A 20373-nucleotide genomic window follows, 5' to 3' on the forward strand; every position below is an offset into this window, starting at 1 on the left:
AGAAAAGAAGAAGAAAAATTAATTAAGTCTCAAAAAGAATCAATGGGTAAATTTGTTATTAGAAATAAACAAAATATAATACAAAATTTAGATGAAAATATCACAAATGAGCAAGAAATAATGAGTCTCAAATACATGCATTGCTTATAGGATTCTACTAACAATACTTGTTACTGTAGCTTCTGTAGAAAGAAGTTTTTCAAAATTAAAATTAATAAAATCATATCTAAGATCGACAATGTCCTAAGAAAGATTAAGTGGATTAGCTATATTATCGATTGAAAAGGAAATGTTAGAAAAACTTGAATACAAAAATTTAATTAGTCAATTTGCATCTCAAAAGGCAAGAAAAATAGACTTTAAATAAAATATATTATAATATAAAAATATTAAGTAAACATTAATTTAATTAATATATATGTATAAAAAAAGACCTCATTTTTAATTCTTACCTTAGGCCCCAAAATGTCTAGGGTCGGCCCTGTTTGGGAGAATTGAGCTCTGAATTTTTTATTCTGAAAGCGAACACCAAAAATCCTCAATTTCCTTCCATTAGTTTCCATTTGTCCCCAATTTTCACAGCAACAATAATTTTGTAGTATTAGAAGCCAAAAATAAGTAAATAAAACAGGGTTTCAAACCTGCAATCGTCTATCTCTCGCACATCCACCAACCAATAGAGATCACAAACAGCGTTTGAGGCTTTGAGCTCCATTTTTTTTTTCCTGGCTCTTCTCTCATGCAGATCGGCTGCAAATGTTCTTGGGATTCAAATTTTTTTGTTGATCTGGATTAGTAGAGAGAGATCGATGCTGAGGCTAGGTTGTGAAGGAATTGAATCACAGTACAGATTAGTGGTTTGGGAGGAAAAGAAAGAAGAAAAAAAATCTGTGTAGAGAGAAGAAGAAGAAGATAAAAGGCAGTAAACGGTGAGTCATAGGAATGGCAACGGGTCGAGTTCAGGCCGGGTTTTTTCATACCCGAACCTAACCCACGGGCCTAGACCCGCGGCTCAGACCCGACCCATTTATTAAACGGATTTTTTTCCCGGGGCCTAGACCCGCCCTGTCGGGCCCCGTTTAGGCCAACTAGATTTGGGCCCAATCCGCAACCCAACTAAGAAAAAAAAAATTTGAAGCCTAAACAGAGCCCTAACGAAAATCTAATCACAGTTTAGTAACTAAAATTATTCAAAAACCTCAAAATCAAACTAAAAACCAAAGAAATACATTAGACAGTACAACAATTTAAAGGTTTTTTTAGGAGAAGGGATTGAAATACGTAGAAATAAACATCAAGGTGTATCCAGAAAGAGAGAAAGCTAGTGGAAAGGATAGGAACCTCGTCCGTACCATAGATATTCTTCAACGACAAGTTGTTTGGGGGGTTTGGGGGCTTTGAATTCGCTAAGGAATAGTGGGGGTTCTGATCAGAGGGTGAAGGAAATGTTGAGTATGAAATGTCCATCGGATGATGCTACACCTGCATCGCCTGTGTATGGGTTTTCTGGGCTTGGTTGGGGCTGTCGTGGTGAGAAGAAAGGAGAGTGAGTAAGGCTCGGTTGTGGTTGTGGTGGTCAGAGGAGAGGAGAATGAGTGAGTGAGAGTGGGAGAGAAGAGTGAGTAGGAGAGGAGAGTGAGAAAGAGAGGGAGAGGAAAGTGGGGCGGCTAAAAAATGTGAAATGATTTGAGATGGTAGGGTTTATAACTATATATACGAGGGTATTTTAGTACTTAAGGATATAATCGGGTCGGGTCCGAGTTCGGGCCGATTTCGGATTTTTTTTTTTAAACCCATATTTGGCCCTATTCTTTATCGGGCTGGGTAAAACCCAATCCATTAGGGTTGGGCCAGGTCGGGTACTTGAGGGTCGAGCAGAAATTACCATCCTTAGTGAGTCGCCATTGTTTGAGTTTATCTTTAAATTTTGACTGAATTGTTGTTCTCTTCAAACGCATCGTTTTAACTTCACAAGAAGACAAAACTTGACTAAACCAAAAAAATAATATAGAGAAGCTCATTCACTCTTTTTATATAGATAATACTTAATAGTCACATAAAGTCAAATATAGAACCTATTATCAACTTGTCTCTATAACATAAATTCCAATTTAGATCAAACCCACTTCCACAGTCAAATCCTAATTAAAGAAGACACATATATTCTATGTCATGAAACAATGTACTTTTCAATGCCATCAAAACATTATCAAAATTCAAAACATCATAAAGAATTTTTAAACAATAATCTTTCTCTCGACTTTTTATACTCTTAATCTCATTTGCTGATCCACACTTTCTACTCTATCAAAGGTTTAGGCTCTCAAGTACCTGTAGTGTTAAGCCATAAAACCTACATGAATTGGCACCTCCACCGTAGCACATTAGGTGACCACTTGTTAAAGGAATGAATGTTGTTTACTACACCATATATACAATACAAACAAAACAAAATCAAAAAATATATTAAAACATTTCTCCTTACATATTTGGAAAGAATGCATAATATTCGTATACAGACAAAACAAAACCGATAAATATATTAAAAACATTTCTCCTCACATATTTGGAAAGGATGCCTAATAAGCATTGTAATGGTATAACCAAACTAAACTAAAACTATATTCAATTAGCCAAGAGCCCTGTAACTCAATTAGTCGGCACCTCCTAGTGTTTTCATCCCAGACATCAAGGGTTCAAACTTCAAATTGCCTCTCCCACAACTATCGAATTATATATATATTTTTTAAAAAGGTTATATTCAATCAACCAATTTCAATTTCATAATTCTATAACCATTTGTAATATTAAACTAAACTAAACTAAACTGAACAACATGTAAGAGACAAAATCAAAACATCCAAAAAGGAATAGAGTAATTGATTCACAAAACTCTCTCTCTCTCTCTCTCTCTCTCTCTCTCTAGAGAGAACAAAGATATCAATTTAATTTTTTTAATTATCAAAGTTAAATTCCATCATAGAGTTGAAAAAATTTCACCAAGTGACCGGGCTAATTTCTCCAAGTGCATTTGATTCAATCTTCTTAGAGCTTCTTAATTTAAATGAGGCTAAAAACTGTTTGAATTTCAACATTGAGAGATTTAACATTAACAATATAATACGTTTGGTTCAATTCAAATACAACTTCTGATTTCCAACCGAATTTACCAATTACTCTAAAAGCTCAAGCTAACAGACAAGAGTGTAAGCTACTTATTCACAAGTTCTAATAACCTCATTGCCTAATTATACACCAAGTTTAATCCTTATTGACGAATTAAAAAAGAAAAAGAAAAAAAGCATTCACTTAATTTGATTGCTTAAAATTTGAACAACCTCTCCTAAGAGAGGCAAAAATTTTAAGCTCTCCATTTGTTTACTTAAGAATATGAAAGAAAGCAAAATTTTGAGCAATTCATTATTTTCTCTTCTATTGGGATTTTCATATTGTAACTCTGACCTTAGCTTCCTAAAGTCAAAGCTTTGACAAGACAAGTAATAAGCTCAGCTGCTTTTCCATTTTTTTCTCTTACTAAAAGAACCAAAATCCAAAATGACACAATCTGGACTATTATTTTTTTTCTTTTCTTTTTTCACCTCTCTTAAGTTTCTCATAATTAAACTCACATCAACTCAACTAAGCTTATAGCTTCAACAGGAGAAGTAATAAGCTCACTTTCTTTTCCATTTTTCTTTTATCCAAAAGACATCCTTAAATAACAAAACTTGTACCATTTCATTAATTTATACTTTTGTCACATTCTAGATTTATTATAATTTAATTCTTACATAAGCTAATAGCTTCAACATGACAAGTAAAAAGCTCACTTTCTTTTCTATTTTTTATTTTCTAAAAAGCCAAAATTACAGTAAAACACACACACATATAGATGTGATATATGAAAGACCATGAAACAAACATTAGAAAAAAATGATATTCAGCCAAAGGAAACAAACACAACCTTATATATCATTATGTGATGTGTTATAAATCAAAATTGTCCATTCCTTTGGCTTTCTAATTACTGTTTACAATTCTTGTGGCTTGACAAGCAAGAAAGGAGCTTTAACTCCAAGAAGCACATTTTTCTAAAGAAGTAACATTCACATAATTTCTTACTTTAACAAAGAAGGCATAATTTCAACAAACCATGTAAGTTAAATTTCGTTTCTCTATTTATCTTGGTGGCAAGAAATAAAAAGAGAGTCAAAATTATGGTTGAACTGAGTTTAAATTGCAAAGAGAAATCTGATTTAAACATCTACTATATCATTTGTCTTAATGACAATTGTGAACCTTGAAATTGCAATATTCCAAAGCCAAAGTAGGCTTAAACCACAAGCAAGTATTATGTAGTTTCCTATAAAATGTAACGAATGAGGAAAAACCACACATTTGCACAACTATTAACAAAAACATATTTATTTGATATTCTTATATTAAACAAAATTTAATTACAAATTACAAAAAGTATAAAAATAAATAAATAAGTAAAAAATGATAAGACAAATAGAAACAAAAAGGGGAAAGATAATATTTGAACTCCCAAAAAAATAAACTTATAACCCAAAATATCTAAGAATTGTAAAATTCAAATCCTAATACTTTTCTTCTTATCCTTTCTGAGTTACCAAATAGACTACCTTTCATTTTACAAACTTCATTTGCTTACATAAGAAAATGTCAGAAAATAAAAGAAATCAAATCCAAATTTTAATACTCACCCTTCTGAAAACACACACACACACACACACACATACCAAAAGATCTAAGAATTTTGAAATTTAGATCTCTATACTTTTCTTCTTATCCATTTTTAGTAACCAATAGCCTTCCAATTGATTACACAAACTTCAATTGGCTAAATTAGACAATGCCAGAATATTAAAAGAAAACAAATCCAAATCTTGCTCTTAACCATTCTCATCTCAAAAGACACACATGCAACATTTTCAAAGCAAAGAAAAGAAGCATGGATATAGCTATATTTGAACGAAAATGTGAAATCTTACATGAGGAAAACTTTGGGCAGAATCAAGAACACCTTCTCCATCTGCAATGTACATAAATGGTGATTTTAGAAGCATAACCACAAAAAACAGCCTTGGAATCAAAATATAAGATTTATATACATATACACACACATATATAAAGATTAGATCAACAGCCAAACTAAGCTTAAAATAAATAATAAAAGAAAAAAATTGATCATCCTCCCAAAATTCCAAGAACTATGAAACTAACATTCCAGAATAACAGAAATATAGAGTTAAATAAGAGAGAGTGATAGAAGTGCATTTTTAGAAAGAAGAAACATGAGATGAAATCCAAAACCCATGATGAAAATGAATTAAACAAGAAGAAAAGAGAATAATTTGAGTGACAATTAATTTGATTACAAGTCATTGATCACATTATGCCTAGAATCAATATATCAAATATTTACAAATATATATATATATATATATATATTTAAAGACCTAACATTTTTACCAAAAACACAAAGCATACCTTACCTTTGTGAGAATGATATCCAAAAGATTAGCCCCTACTTTTGAATCAAATGGCTCAGCTTGGTGGCTGCAAATTGAATATAGGCATAATGTGATATATAACAAATTAGCACATTGATCACATTGTCGCTCTCACCCACTCCCATCTCTGTTTCCCTTCCACACGCAAAAAATAACAAAACGAATGACACCCAAAATACCCACTTAAGATCAATATCATAAACCTAAAAGACTCGTATTAGCAAACAACCTACAAAAAAACTCTTTGCATTTCCATTCACCTTTTTCATTTCTACTTCTTTATATACACATGTCCACAACCCTTCATACTATCTCATCTCAAATACACTCAGACAAAAAACGATGTCATTTACCTTCAGCCTTTCAACAACACCTATATAATTTCAACATTGTGGTACCATTTGATTCTAACATGTATGAGTAGGCTATGACCAAGAAAGGGGCTTGAATTTTTTATTCAGTGATGGTAGCTCACAGTTTTGATATTTAAGTCAGACATTGTAGATTTTGTGAAGGTTATGATTCGCTTTGAGTCTTTGGGTGTTTGAGATTTTGGTTTGGAAATGTCATAAATGTATAAAGTTTGTTATTTTTTATATTATTATTTTGTGTTAGAACTCATAATTTGTAGGTTTTTTACTACTATTTTGTGCAGTATGAGCCATAGTGATAAAAATGAAAGTTGATGATAAATTCAAAGTATTTTCCTCTTTTTCTTTTTAAAGGATACGAAAGTCTAACTAAAAATAATTAAATTTTGATAAATGGATGTGTTTTTTGCCAATTTCTCTATGTTTAATCATATTCTCTTTGTGTTGATACTTATAAACGATTTCCTTAATTTCATTGAGATAATGAATAGTGTTTGCAATTGAGGTCTCCATATTTGATTGTGAGAATAAGGTGGTTGAGGAAGTGTATGGGAGGCTGCTTAAATTTATGAAATTTTAGAATATAAAAGTATTTTATGCTTTAAATTCTTATTTATAGATTTTAAAATCATTTAAACAGTTTAACAAATAAAATCTACTTTTAATAGTAAATAATATAATATGTTATAGTCTTACAGTGTTATGCAATTTTTTTTTAATAAAATATGAATTAAGAAAATTAAGTTTCAAAGTATTCAACAATATTGTAGGTAAACATAAATATTATACAACAAAATAAGTATTATATGTAGGTTTTAATATACATAAAAATAATTTTAAATAAAATTGTAAAGTAGTCCTCACATCGCACGGGACATCATCTAATTTGGGTTAAAAGGAGTTCCATTATAAGAAAGTAAAGCACTAGCAAGCACTTACATCAACCATTAACTAGTTCTTAACAATACAAGGCTATATTGTAGGATTTAGATTCTCTAGATTTTCTAGGATACTCTGCCAATAGATTTCCTTAAATCCTAACCACTCTTTAATGATTTAATGATCTAGATTTTGCCATGTCAACATTCCATTAACAATATTCTTATATAGATTTCCTTAAATCCTAACCACTCTTTAATGATTTAATGATCTAGATTCTGCCATGTCAGCATTCCACTAACAAAACGTGGGGGCTTGTAAGTCTTATTGTATGAACTTCAATTCTTTCAAGATAGTGGATTCAAGTTTACCTTGAGGATAGCTAGGTCAAATCCTCCCCAGGTTTTTACCGGTTTGGTTTCCTAGGTGATCATATCTTGTGTTATTTATTTTCCGCTGTTTTGCATGATTTGATTTGTGTTATTGTGATAACCTAGACTTGTTTAATTGGACTAAGTAACAACTTGGCTAATTACCTAGGTTAAATCAATTGTTTTAAGGGGTCTAAAAACTATCACTATTATAATTTTTTAATGGCCGTTTTTATAAAAACACTACTTAGGATTGCCTTCTTGTTGATCTTATTCATTGCAAATGTGTCACTTAGGATTGTCTTCTTGTTGATCTTATTCATTGCAAATCTTCTTGTTGATCTTATTCATTGCAAATGTATCTCTTAGGATTGTCTTCTTGTTGATCTTATTCATTGCAAATGTGTCACATTTTACATTTTAGCTGCCTATTAGGATGTATGAAGTGCTTTGAAATAATTTTCCATGTTCATTAAATTGGAACTATTGCATGACTTAATAAACTTGTTCTCCATATTAGAGTGCTGTAAATTTGAGAAGTTCATTATATTAGTTTTCTTTTATATGTATTTTTGTACTACAACCTCCCCCTCTCCCCTCCTTGAGATTGGTAAATGGGCTTTGACAACATTTTTCATGAAGCTTATAGAAAGGCAATGAGTTTACATATTTTTTAAAGCCTCACTTTTCTTAGGTAAAACTTATTTTTTCTCCGCCTATTTTTTAAGTAAATGTTGTTGATCTAATATAAATAAGCCAATTCAAATAAGCTAATGCTGCTAATCCAAACAGGTGACACTTTGTCATGAATGACAATGGGTCAACATGTTTACTTTGTCCTGAGGATCTAGTGCTGATTTACTTGGCTAATATATATATATATATATATATATATATATATAAAATAAAAGTTGGGCTTAGAAACCGTAGTTGCACCAAACAGTTTCACCAAATTAATTAATTTTTTTTTATAAATTTTTAAAAAATAGATTTTTTTTATCTCTCTTTTCCTATAATTTCTAAGTTGATAAAAATATTAATATGATTACAATCCAAATTCTTTCTCTAATCCTTTTATTATTAATATAATTAACTACACAATATTTTTCTGCACTATTAGTATTTTACTAGCTGTAGGTTTCTCTTGACTTCCAAATCCTATATTTCCATACCTTCTCTTTATTTTATTATTTTTAAATTAATTAAAAATCTTAATCTCATTATAATTTAAAATTCTACATTAGTTAAACCTCTTTCAAGTTGATATATTATCTATTTTTTAGAGATGAGAAACTTAGGCCAATGTATAAAGCCCCAGACATAGCCGGTATACATTTCTCTTCTTTTTTAGAAATTTTTTTAGGGGTTTTACTTATTTTCTTCTGTTTCTCAAGCTTCTTGCGGTTTTTAATTATAAAATTCAAACCGTTTGAAAACATAGTTGATTGAAGTTTGATTTTTTTTTTTTTTTTTTGGCTTACCATTATATTTTGATTTGGAAAATTTGCACAATTACATCCTATTGTTGTGGTTTGCTTAAAATATTTTTGTTGCTTTCTTTTGTAAATATTGTATTCTAATCAAAGTTTGTGGTAAATAAGCAATTGCAGGTTTTTTTTTTTTTTTTTTTTTTGTGGAGAAAGTGGTCACTGAATATTATTAAGGGAGGCCATTAAAGTCAGCCTGAAAAACAAATAAGAGATCTAGTGGTACATCTTCCATCCAGATTTGCATATGATTGAGGGATTTGGATTTCCTCGCTAGAGAGTGAGCTAACTTATTACCCAAGTGGCATGCAAGGGATGTTTTAAAAGCTGAAAAGAACCTACTAAGAAATAAAATGTCTTGCACTAAGTGTCCATAGGGCGTGAAGTTGTTGCCTTCCGCTAGCAGTGCCTTGTGTAGAATTTCGGAGTCCCCTTCAAGTGTGATATGATCAAAGCCCAGCTCCACAGCAAGTTCAAGTGCTCGCCTTGCTGCAAGAACTTCTACTTCAATGACTAACGTTGGCAAGGGAATTTTCTATGACAACGACGCCATAACATGTCCTTCATTGTTCCGAATTACAACTCCCATTCCTAAGCTATTATCTTTGGCAAAAGTGGCACCATCAAAATTGATTTTGTAACAGTTGTCTTGAGGCGGAGACCACGTTGCTGGTTGGTTGCTTCGTGGTTTTGTGGATGCTAGGGGCTGGAGTGGGACTCAATCTGCCGCTCCCGAGAGTGTTCCAGCACCTTGTCGAGGGGAAGGGATGGTTTCCCTAGTCGAAGGTTATTCCGTCGATTCCACAAGTTCCATAAGACCAACGTAAAGAGCTCTGGGTCCGCTGTACCTGCAAAAATAAAACTAGTAAAGTCAGTGAAGCATGTGTTCTGCTTGAGGATGCTTTGGTTCCACTCTGGGGTGTTGTTCCATAGAGCTTGCAAGGCGGGGCAGCAGTAGAGGGCGTGCATAACATCCTCATCTTGCTGCTTACAGATTTCACACAGGCCATCAGAGGTTATCTTGCGACAAACCATGTTTACTTTTGTAGGTAGAGAGTTCTTACATGCTCTCCATACCAGTGTTTTCACCTTGTTCGGGACATCAAGGGCCCAAATTTTATTCCATGGAGGTTTCAGGGGTTGGTTTGAGGACTGTCCCGGTTGTTGCACCCTGCAAGCTTCTTGTAAAAATCTATATCCCGACTTAACAGAATAATTTCCATCCAATGGCCATATGAGAACATCATCTTGAATGGAGCGGCACAGGGGAATGTTTTTTATGATTGAAGCTTCAAACCCATAAAATACCTCATCAATTAAATCTTCTTTCCATGCTTTTTTCACCTGATCAATAAAATCTCCAACCTTAGCATCTTCCCCACCAGAAAACATGGGTGAAATAATTCTTGGGCTGTGCTTTGTAGGCAGCCAATTATCACCCCATACTTGGACAGACATACCTGATCCAATTCTCCATGCTGCCCCTCTCTTAATAACATCCCTCCCCTTCAATATACTCTTCCAAGCATATGATGCATTTGCCGGATTTTTTGCTTCCATGATTGTGGAGTGTGGAAAAATTTTTGCTTTAAACACCCAGTAGAAAAGAGAGTTGGTATCATGAAGGAGGCGCCAAGTTTGTTTGGCTAAGAGGGCATCGTTAAACAACGTAAGGTCTTTGAAACCCATACCTCCTTGGTTCTTGGGTTTACATAAATCTTGCCATTTCACCCAATGGATTTTTCTGCTATCGCCTTCTTGGGTTTACATAAATCTTACAATTGCAAGTTGGATGAACCATTGTCTATACCTATTAATGCTACAAGTATGTCTTATCAATAGAAAAGATTAATTTATTAGAGTATTCCTAACAATTAATTTCTTGATTATTCTTAAATACTTTGTTAAATGATTATTGCAACATCACATGATTTTTTTGATACTTTGTTAAGTGATTGTTGCTGACGACCTCACATGAATAACTAAATAATTATTTTGATTAAACTCTTCACGGTTTACATATTGATTACTAATATATTTATACATCTCACGTTTAATTAAAAATTATATGTTCTACACCTCTACTTCCATTACATGAGAAAATTTTAATTTTTTGAAATTTAGTATACAACAAGTGATTGGTGAATTTTTTTTTCCTATGGGTGCCCTAATGTATGATTTATACTTTACACCATTTTCCTAGGTGCATGTGTGTCTATATATAGAGAGAAAGAGAGAGAGAAATTTGGGCATGAAGGACCTTACCAAAATGTATCACTTCATAATTTTCATCCAATCTAAATGCTAATCAAGCTATTTTTTTATTAAACATCTCCTTTTATATTAGTTACATAATTTTCTACCATCTTCCATTCAATTAATTTTGAACTTATATATAATTTTTTTAATAGAAATACTTTACTTTATTTTCATTATCTATTTTGTTATTTACTTTTAATTAAAAACATCACATGATTATTTTGATACTTTGTTAAGTGTTTGTTGTTGTCGACCTCACATGAATAACTAAAGAATTATTTGGATTAAACTCTTCACGATTTACATATTTATTGCTAATATATCTATACATCTCACGTTTAATTAAAAATTATATGTTCTACGCTTCTACTTTAATTATATGAGAAAATTTTACTTTTTTGAATTTTTAGTATACATCAAGTGATTGGTGGGTTCTCAAAAAAAAAAAAAAAAAGTGATTGGTGAATTTTTTTTTCCTATGGATGCCCTAATGTATGATTTATACTTTATAGCTTTTTCCTAGGTGCATGTGTGTGTATATATATAGAGAGAGAGAGAAAATTTGGGCATGAAGGACCATGCCAAAAGGTATTACTTATTAATTTTCATCCTATCTAAATGCTAATCAAGCTATTTTCAATTAGACATCTCTTTTTATATTAGTTACTTAATTATCTACCTTCTTCCACTCAATTAATTTTGGACTTATATATGATTTTTTTAATAGAAAAACTTTACTTTAGTTTTATTATCTATTTTGTTATTTACTTTTAATTAAAAACATCACATGATTATTTTGATACTTTGTTAAGTGATTGTTGCTATCGACCTCACATGAATAACTAAAGAATTATTTGGATTAAACTCTTCACAGTTTACATATTTATTGCTAATATATCTATACATCTCACTTTTAATTAAAAATTATATGTTCTACGCTTCTACTTCTATTATATGAGAAAATTTTACTTTTTTGAATTTTTAGTCTTCGAATTTCAATCAACAAAAATAAAGAGATTGGTGAATTTTTTTCCTTTGGTCCTATGGATGTCCTAAATGTATGATTTATACTTTATAACTGTTCCTATGTGCATGTGTGTATATATAGAGAGAGAAAGAGAGATAAATTTGGGCACGATGAACCTTGCCAAAAAGTATCACTTCTTAATTTTCATGTTATCTAAATGCTAATCAAGCTATTTTCGATTAGACATCTCCTTTTATATTATTTACATAGTTATCTACCATCTTCCATTTAATTAATTTTGGACTTATATATGATTTTTTTTAATAGAAAAACTTTACTTTAGTTTTATTATCTATATTTTTGTTTACTTTTAATTAAACTAATAAAATATTTTCTTTAGATTACACAAAATTCTTGATTAAGCCATGCATCGCAAGGGCATAATACTAATATATATATATGTATGTATATATATGTAAGAACTCAAAAATTGATGGCCTAAGCCCACTTAGAATAGTGAGGCCCATACCTTTAAATTAAGCCCAAAAAGATAGAGTTTGTATAGAGAATGGGAAAATGATGCTGGTGTGGGTTTAATTAAGGGTGTGTTTGGATACTGTTTATTCTTGAAAACTAAAAACACTGTAGCAAAATAATTTTTAAAAATTAATGGCCCAAGCCCACTTAGAATAGTGAGGCCCATACCTTTAAATTAAGCCCAAAAAGATAGAGTTTGTATAGAGAATGGGAAAATGATTCTAGTGTGGGTTTAATTAAGGGTGTGTTTGGATACTGTTTATTCTTGAAAACTGAAAACACTGTAACAAAATAATTTTTACATGTGTGAATAGTACCGTGGGACCCATTTTTAATGAAAATTTTGTTGAAAAAAGATGTTTGTGGGTCTCATGAACAATGCACGGGACCCACTGACAGACGCTAAACGTAGCTGAAAAATCATTTCAACTGTATCCAAACGTTCACTACGTTTAGATTAGAGTCAAGTAAGAAGGGAAGAGATTGATTTGAAGGGTAATTGATATTAATGCTTTCCTCGGGTTAGTCTGAGGATGAGTTCTTATATAAAGATCTGCATAAGTCTTAAGTTATATCTCCCTCACCACTATTCCTGTTCTTATCTTTTTATCTTTATCTCCCAGAGAAACTTTCATCCCCTTAGTTGTGGAGTTCCCCTTCCTTATATACTCATTCTTCTTTACATCCTATCCCTCCACTTGTATAATTTAAGGTTTTTCTAATGACACTTGTCCCTTCATAATCCTGCTGAAGGTGGTAGAAGGGGTTGCTTAGCTGTGAATCTACTGTTTAAGTGTCATTTCCTCATTAATGCAGCTGATAAGGTTGTTGTTATTCATTCAATGCAGAGGTAGTAGGTGAGCTTTTACAAGAAACTTCTTCCAAACGCCTTGGCCTTCACCCAGAGGGCTACCTCGCCCACTCAGGCGCTTACGTGGCACTGTGCACCTTCCTTGTCCTCTCCTCGAGTAAACCAACTTTCTCAGGTCAAAATTGCTATATCAATCAAAGTTTTGAAACATTAGGGTGTAAAATATAAACTCCCAAAACTTCAAAGAGATAAAATCCAAATTCTAAAACTTTAGAGTGTAAAATTTAATTACTTCCAAACTTTAAGGGTGTAATTTGCAATTTACCCTAGTTAAATCAACAGATTTCTTTTCTCCCTTTTCCATGTGAACCAAATAGAGGAAAAAATGTCATTCTTTCATCCACTTTTTCTTCATTAGTTTGAAATCAAATGAGGTTATCACATATCAATTAGTGAAGGGATTGAAATTCATAGTCTCTATTTGATTTGATAGGTCAATATGGGCTGTGTTTGGGAAGAGCCACACTCAGGGCTAGACAGTATGTAAAAAAGGCCCATTTTTATTATTTATTTTTTGGTAAAATAAAGGCCCATTTTTATTAGGGACAAAACAGAGCTTAAAAAAAGAAAAAAAGAAAAAAAGAAAAGAAAAAAAGACGGGTTAGGCGGTTAGCCTAATTGGGGTTTGGATTCAGAAAGGGACGCAGTATTATTATTATAGTATTTAGTGGTATTTTATTGAGGATGATTAAAAAAAAAAGAAAAAGAATAGTACTTGGTAACCTTTGAAATTGCAAATTAAAATTATCTCCGTAACCCTGGTTTTTTATCAGAAGGTCGAAGGTTGAAGCTCCTCCGTGGGTTATGTCAGTCATGATGGGTTCGGGAAAGAGGGAAGCCGTTGTGTCACAGCCACAGCCACAACCACAGCCACCGCCACCGCCACCGCCATTGCCACCGCATCGTGATGCTGGTGCAGAGGATGAGGATGCAGCAAAATCATCGAACAAGCTGTACGTATGTTTTTATTACAATGTTGGCCCATTAATTTATTCCATGTATGAGATTGCCGTACCAAACCCTCTCCCATGTTTTTCTTCTCCAACAAAATTAGAAAGGAATCCGAAGCCAATTCCACTTCCAAAATCAAAATCAAACCCAATCTTCCAGCTTAAAAGGGGTGAATACCCTCGTAGAATGTGTTGCGTTGAATTGAATTCCAAATTATACTTCATTGGTGGCGAATTTCATGATGGTGTTTTGGATCTCCCATATGTTGATGAAGATGTTAAGATAAAGTACAAATCTGTAACACCAACACGGGATAGATATCCATCAGATGTCTATCGTTTTGACCCAACCACAACCACAACCACCATCACCACCGCCGTTGAAAAGATGCATACTGGAAAGAATTTGCCCTTGGCCTTTGTGGTCGATGAGAAGATTTACGTGCTTGGAAGCACTTACTTTTTCGCACCCTTCGAGTACAGAGACGCAATTAAAAAAGACATCGAAAAGCTTTCTTTGTTTGAGTGCTATGATCCTCAACTTGATAAGTGGACTCTCTTGCCAAATCCCCCTCTTCCCTGTCACCAAGAGACTAAGTGGGAGGCGCATGCTGTTTTGGGAGAAGGAAAAGGCAAAAAAGTTTTATTTGTAGATCTTCATGACCAACTCTACTGTTTTGATCTCCATAAACGTGAATGGATTCAATACCTAAGCCCCCCTCCCTACCCTCATGAATTCTGCGGCCGGAGTGAGTTTGTGGACGGTACCCTTTATGGATTGAATCAGGACTTCATGGTAGCTGCCATCAAATTCCCATTAGCTGAGCCTGAAGAAGTTCAAAAGTCAAAGTACCCTCTTTATTTACCCTCTAAGGAAGTCGGTATGGATTTGATTTATTTTCCTCGACAGGTTGCTGCCACGGCAAGATTGCTTCACTTGGGGAACGGAGTCTTTCTTTATGCATTGTCTGGCATGCATCCGCATCCCGAATTTAATGATTTCAATCGTGATTTTCAAGATGAGAATAAACGTGTTATCAGCATCCTCATTTTTCAGGCCCTCCCACTCCTGGACACGCACATACAAGAAGGATTCTTCCCGGCAAAACTCCTGTATTCTGTCCATTATAACATCAATACCACCTTTCCAAATCAAGGGGGCATCCTTGGCTGCTTCCCTCTTGGCCCGGTATGTACATCTTTCATGCCTTCCTTCTTTGCTCTTTTCTTCCTTATTTTTCATACCATTACTTTGCCTTGTGTCTTTAAATGCATTTAATAATACTTTATAACTAATTAGGCATACGCATAATTACATCATGCCTCTTCCTTATTTTTGAGCATTCCATTCCCAGTCCACCAAATATGAGCCCCTTTTTTCTTTTCTTGTTACAGTGCAGTTGGATGGGAGATAGGATTAGAAGGTAGGGGTGGGACTAGGAGTTTATTCCCTCCCATTTGTTTTTTTAACCAGTTCCCCCAATACTTTCCCCCCTCTATTTTTATTTCTTCAATTTTTAATCATTTGTGGTCTTGCAATGTTGAGTTTGCTCCAATATTTATTCAAATGCATAATCTTTGAAACATTTTCTCTGTTATTAACCTTTTTCTTTTGGTATAGGCGTTTGTCTTTGGAGATGGGAGTCATCCCACTCATGCTGAGCACAGGAAAGCACCTGTTTCTGACTTTCCATCCGATCCACTCTTTGTTCCCCAGTCTGTACCCGATGTACTGCAGCCTTGGACCAAGGATGCGATGACTTTGGCCTTGCATTCTAAGGAGGCGATGACTACCCAATCTTTGCCTCCCATTTCTGTGGAGGCCGAGGGGCACAAAGATGTGGAGAATATAGTAGTTGCTACCACTAGTGTTGAGGCAGCACGAGTGGATACTGGTGTTGATGACTACTGTGTAGATACTGAAGATGATTTCATTAGGACCACAGGGTCCAGGTTGGTATGTAAGAGAAAGCGCATTGATCACCCTCATGGACCTGGATGACATCCATTGGGGAGCAACGTAGGGATTGTTAGACTCACTAGGCCATGTGATGTGTCTAAAATCATCAAGCCAAGCTTTAATTGAGGAGAGACAAAGCAGGGGAGCATTGCCTGCAAGCTTTCGAAGAGAGCATGACCAGACCAGACTTGGTTTTGCCAACGACCAATAAACATGGACCAAGGAGGCGATGACTTTGGGCTTGCAATCTATTGAGGTTGCCTGTGTGGCCACTACCCAATCTTTGCCTCCAATTTCTGTGGAGGCTGAGGGGCACAAGGATGTGGGGAGTATAGTAGTTGCTACTGCTAGTGTTGAGGCAGCATTAGTGGATGATGTTGTTGATGACTACTGTATAGATACTGAAAGATGATTTCATTAGGACCAAAGGGTCCAGATTTCAATGTAAGAGAAAGTGCATTGATCAGCATCATGGACGTAGATGGCATCCATTGGGGAGTGAAGTAAAGACTGTTAGACTCACTAGGCCATGTGATGCGTCTGAAATCATCAAGCTCGCTCAGACTCACATAGCCTCTCTTAAAAACGCTTTGGATGTTGCAAGCCAAGCTTTATTGAGGACAGACAAAGCAGGGAGCGTTGCCTGCAAGCTCTTTGAAGAGAGCATAACCAGACCAGACCTGGTTTACCAACGACCCATAAACTTGGGATTTCTTTTTGTTTTGTCGAATTGATGGTATATGATGTAGGGAAGCTTCCATGATTATATCTCAAAACTCTTACGATTCACACTCACCTGTTTTGTATTCCAATGCTTGACCTATTGTTATCTATAAACTTTGTTATTTGCTTGAATGGACTAAAACCTTTGACATTTGCTTTTGTGAGAAGGTGCCAGTTCTTTCTTTTTCCTTTTTCCATACCACCTCAATGGTTGTGAAATTTTTTTGTCACTAGAATTATTGAAAAGAAGAAGCTCATCACTTGGCGTTAGAAAAAGTATTTTCCTTTCCATTGTGCTCCTTTAAACTGAACACATTTTCTCTCCTCTATGCTAATTTTGGTTTATTTCTTCTCTTATGAGTGAGCCACAGAGAAATTGCACACACCCACAGAGTCTGAGAATGGACAGGGCATTGGCTTTAACACACTATTTTCATGTTGCTAGTGGCATGCTAAATTGGGTTCATGTTGCTAGTTCCCTTGATGCTAAAGTAAATAATGTGCTAAAGCACTGGGAATAGTGTTGGAACCCTACTAGATCAGAGGAGTTGGTAAGCATACAAAGCACGCTCAGTCTCATATCTCTTGGAGAAGAAAATAAACCTATATGGACTGCTTCAGCTAGTGGCAGATTTAATTTTGCTGCTATATTGGATCAGATTAGGCATAAAGAAATGGAAGTAGAGTGGTGAAAACTAATCTGGTTTCCTTGGAGCAATTTGTAAACATGCTTTTATAGGCTGGCTAACTCTGAAAAACAAATTGACTTCCAAAAATAGACTTTTGGGGTTTTACAAGGGATTGTGCATGTCCTTTCTGTAGGAATTGTGTGGAAAGTAGGGAAAACTTGTTCTTTGAATGTCCCTTCACTAGAAGGATTTGGAGGCGGATTATGGGGTTATGTTGGTCCATGTAATTCCTGTAATTTGGGAAGAAATCATAAAATGGGTAGTGATAATTTGAAAGGCTGGGGTTCGTGTCGTGTTGAGGTAGGGGTATTCGACTAAATGGCTCAATCCTAACCCAACTCATTTAATAATTGTGTCATGATCCTTCAACCCTAACCTGACTTGTTAATAAGGCAGGTTGACCTGACCCAACCCCTTTGACCCGCTTAATAAACGAGTTGTGTTGGGTTGACACAAATGTAATACAACCCATTTCAACCTGCATAATATTAAATATAACATCCATCTAAAAATAATTTTTTTTTACATCCCAAAAGCAGTGCATACACTTCAAGTCTTCAACCGACATTCAAAATAATATAGTTCAACAAAAATATAATATTCATCTAGAAATAAATTCTTTACACTCCAAAAGAAGTGCATACACTTCAACCTAAATTCAAAATAACATAGTTTAACAAAAATAAAATAACATAGTTTAACAAAAATATAATATCCTTGGAACTCGCCAAATGCTAAGTATCAATATTGAAAGAATTGGAGCAAACAGTAGACTAATCCTGACTATGACTATGATTATCATCCATGGATTCTAGTTTATAAACTATCTCAATTAACCCACTTGCAAGATATATAGACAATGTCCAACACTAATACATACGGCACAAGACAAATGCTACAACTGTGGCCTTAATCAACAATTAATATATCTCATATATTAATAACGGCACATGGGTTCAAAGTTTATAGAACAAAATCATTATGCAGAAAAAATTATTGCAGAATTTTGAAACACCAAGAAAACGGTTTTCTTTAATTCTAAAACTCACTAAACACATTAGAGAGAGAGAGAGAGAGAGCACTAACTGATTTGAGAGTTTGAGTTTGAGAATTAGGCATGAGACTAGGCCAAAATGGCCCATTAGCATGTTTTTTAGAACTATTTAGCAACAGAGCACTGTTTCGGAACTATATAGCAATATACCACTTTTTCTGGTACTCGAGCTTGGTGAGCTCGAGTACCATGTTTTTTACTGGTTAAACATCTTCTCAAAAAAAACGCCGCTATAGGGCCCGAAAACGTCACTATAGGGCTTAAAAACGCCACTATAGGGCCATTTGAACCTGTTATGGGGACTTATAAAAAAATTTTGCAGTAAAACGCCGCTATAGGGCCCAAAAACGTCACTATAGGGCTTAAAAACGCCACTATAGGGCCCCTTGAACCTGTTATGGGGACTAATAAAAAAAATTTTGTAGTAAAACGCCGCTATAGGGCCCAAAAACGTCACTATAGGGCCCCTTGAACCTGTTATGGGGACTTCTAAAAAAAATTTTGCAGGAAAACGCCGCTATAGGGCCCGAAAAACGTCACTATAGGGCCCCTTAACCTGGTATGGGGGCTTAAAAACGCCGCTATAGGGCCCGAAAACGTCACTATAGGGCTTAAAAACGCCACTATAGGGCTTCTTGAATATGGGGCGACAGTGGATTAAAAAAACATGGTACTCGAGCTCACCAAGCTCGAGTACCAGAAAAAGTGGTATATTGCTATATAGTTCCGAAACAGTGCTCTGTTGCTAAATAGTTCAAAAAAACATGCTAATGGGCCATTTTGGCCCATGAGACTATAAGATAGTAGAGTTAGTAGTACAGCTAAAATAAAAAAATAAAATTAGATATTTATAAGAAGGTTTATAGATTTAGGGTTTGTAGGGTTTAGAGATCTAGGGTTTGTAAGGTTTAAAGATCTAGGGTTTGTAAAGTTTCAATTTCCAATTATATCCCTTGTAAGTTTTTGTAATTATTCACTTTTCTTTTTAAATTTAAAATATATGTTGAATATAAAAGGTATTTGACAAATCTAAAATAAAATGAATATTTAATTGTTAGACGAGTTAAATGGGTTGTGTTAAGTGGGTCATTTCAGGTTGACATAAATAAATTGACGTGTCAAACGTGTCTATTGCGAGTTATGCAGGTTGACTCGCTCATGACACGTTTCTTATCATGTCACTTTCAGAACAACTTGTTTATGGCCCAAACCCATTAAGGCCCAACCCTAACCCGAAAAAACCCGTGTCCAGTTCGTGTCATGTTCGCGGGTTGGGTCGAACATTGACACCCCTATGCATAGGGAATCAGGGATGCAAAGGAACAATAAGTTGTATGGAGGGGACTTCTTGATAGATGAGCAGATTTCAAAAGAATCAAGTGGGATATTAGAGCTAAGCTGGGGCAGGTTTCTGTTACCAGTCCAAGAATTCTCCCTAGGGTGCTATGTACTTATTGGGGATTTTTAAGAGCTTCCCACTGAGTGTTCATCTTTGTTTCAGAGTGTGGAGGAGTGTTGTAGCTTAATTTTAGCTTCTGTAATAGGCTTGTAAGCTTCTATTTTAGTTTTGGCATTTCTGGTTGTGTATAGTAGTTCCTGTTCTGTCAGTCTGTTAGGTGTTAGCAATTAGTTTCCTGGGTTGGTTCTGTTGTTTCAGACCTTTGTACTTTTGATAGTGTTTTGATTAAATGAAATTCTGAATTATATAAAAGAAAAAA

The 20373-nt window shown here is 34.3% G+C and overlaps 1 protein-coding gene across 1 annotated transcript; it reads left to right on the forward strand.

The window, feature by feature from the left end:
• Positions 1-13961: 13961 nt before the first annotated feature.
• LOC126709109 (uncharacterized) lies at positions 13962-17071 on the forward strand. Its single transcript, XM_050409204.1, has 2 exons — positions 13962-15418; positions 15851-17071. The coding sequence occupies exons 1-2, from the start codon at positions 14084-14086 to the stop codon at positions 16229-16231; spliced, it is 1716 nt and encodes a 571-aa protein (XP_050265161.1). The 5' UTR covers positions 13962-14083; the 3' UTR covers positions 16232-17071.
• Positions 17072-20373: the final 3302 nt, after the last annotated feature.

The sequence above is a fragment of the Quercus robur genome, chromosome 12 (genome assembly GCF_932294415.1).
Source record: "Quercus robur chromosome 12, dhQueRobu3.1, whole genome shotgun sequence".
NCBI lineage: Eukaryota > Viridiplantae > Streptophyta > Magnoliopsida > Fagales > Fagaceae > Quercus > Quercus robur.

Bases quoted from the DNA above. Each gene is read 5' to 3' on its own strand.
- LOC126709109 (XM_050409204.1), top strand. From the start codon at position 14,084: ATGTCAGTCATGATGGGTTCGGGAAAGAGGGAAGCCGTTGTGTCACAG. The intron at 15,419-15,850 runs GTATGTACATCT...CTTTTGGTATAG, and splicing joins GCTGCTTCCCTCTTGGCCCG to GCGTTTGTCTTTGGAGATGG.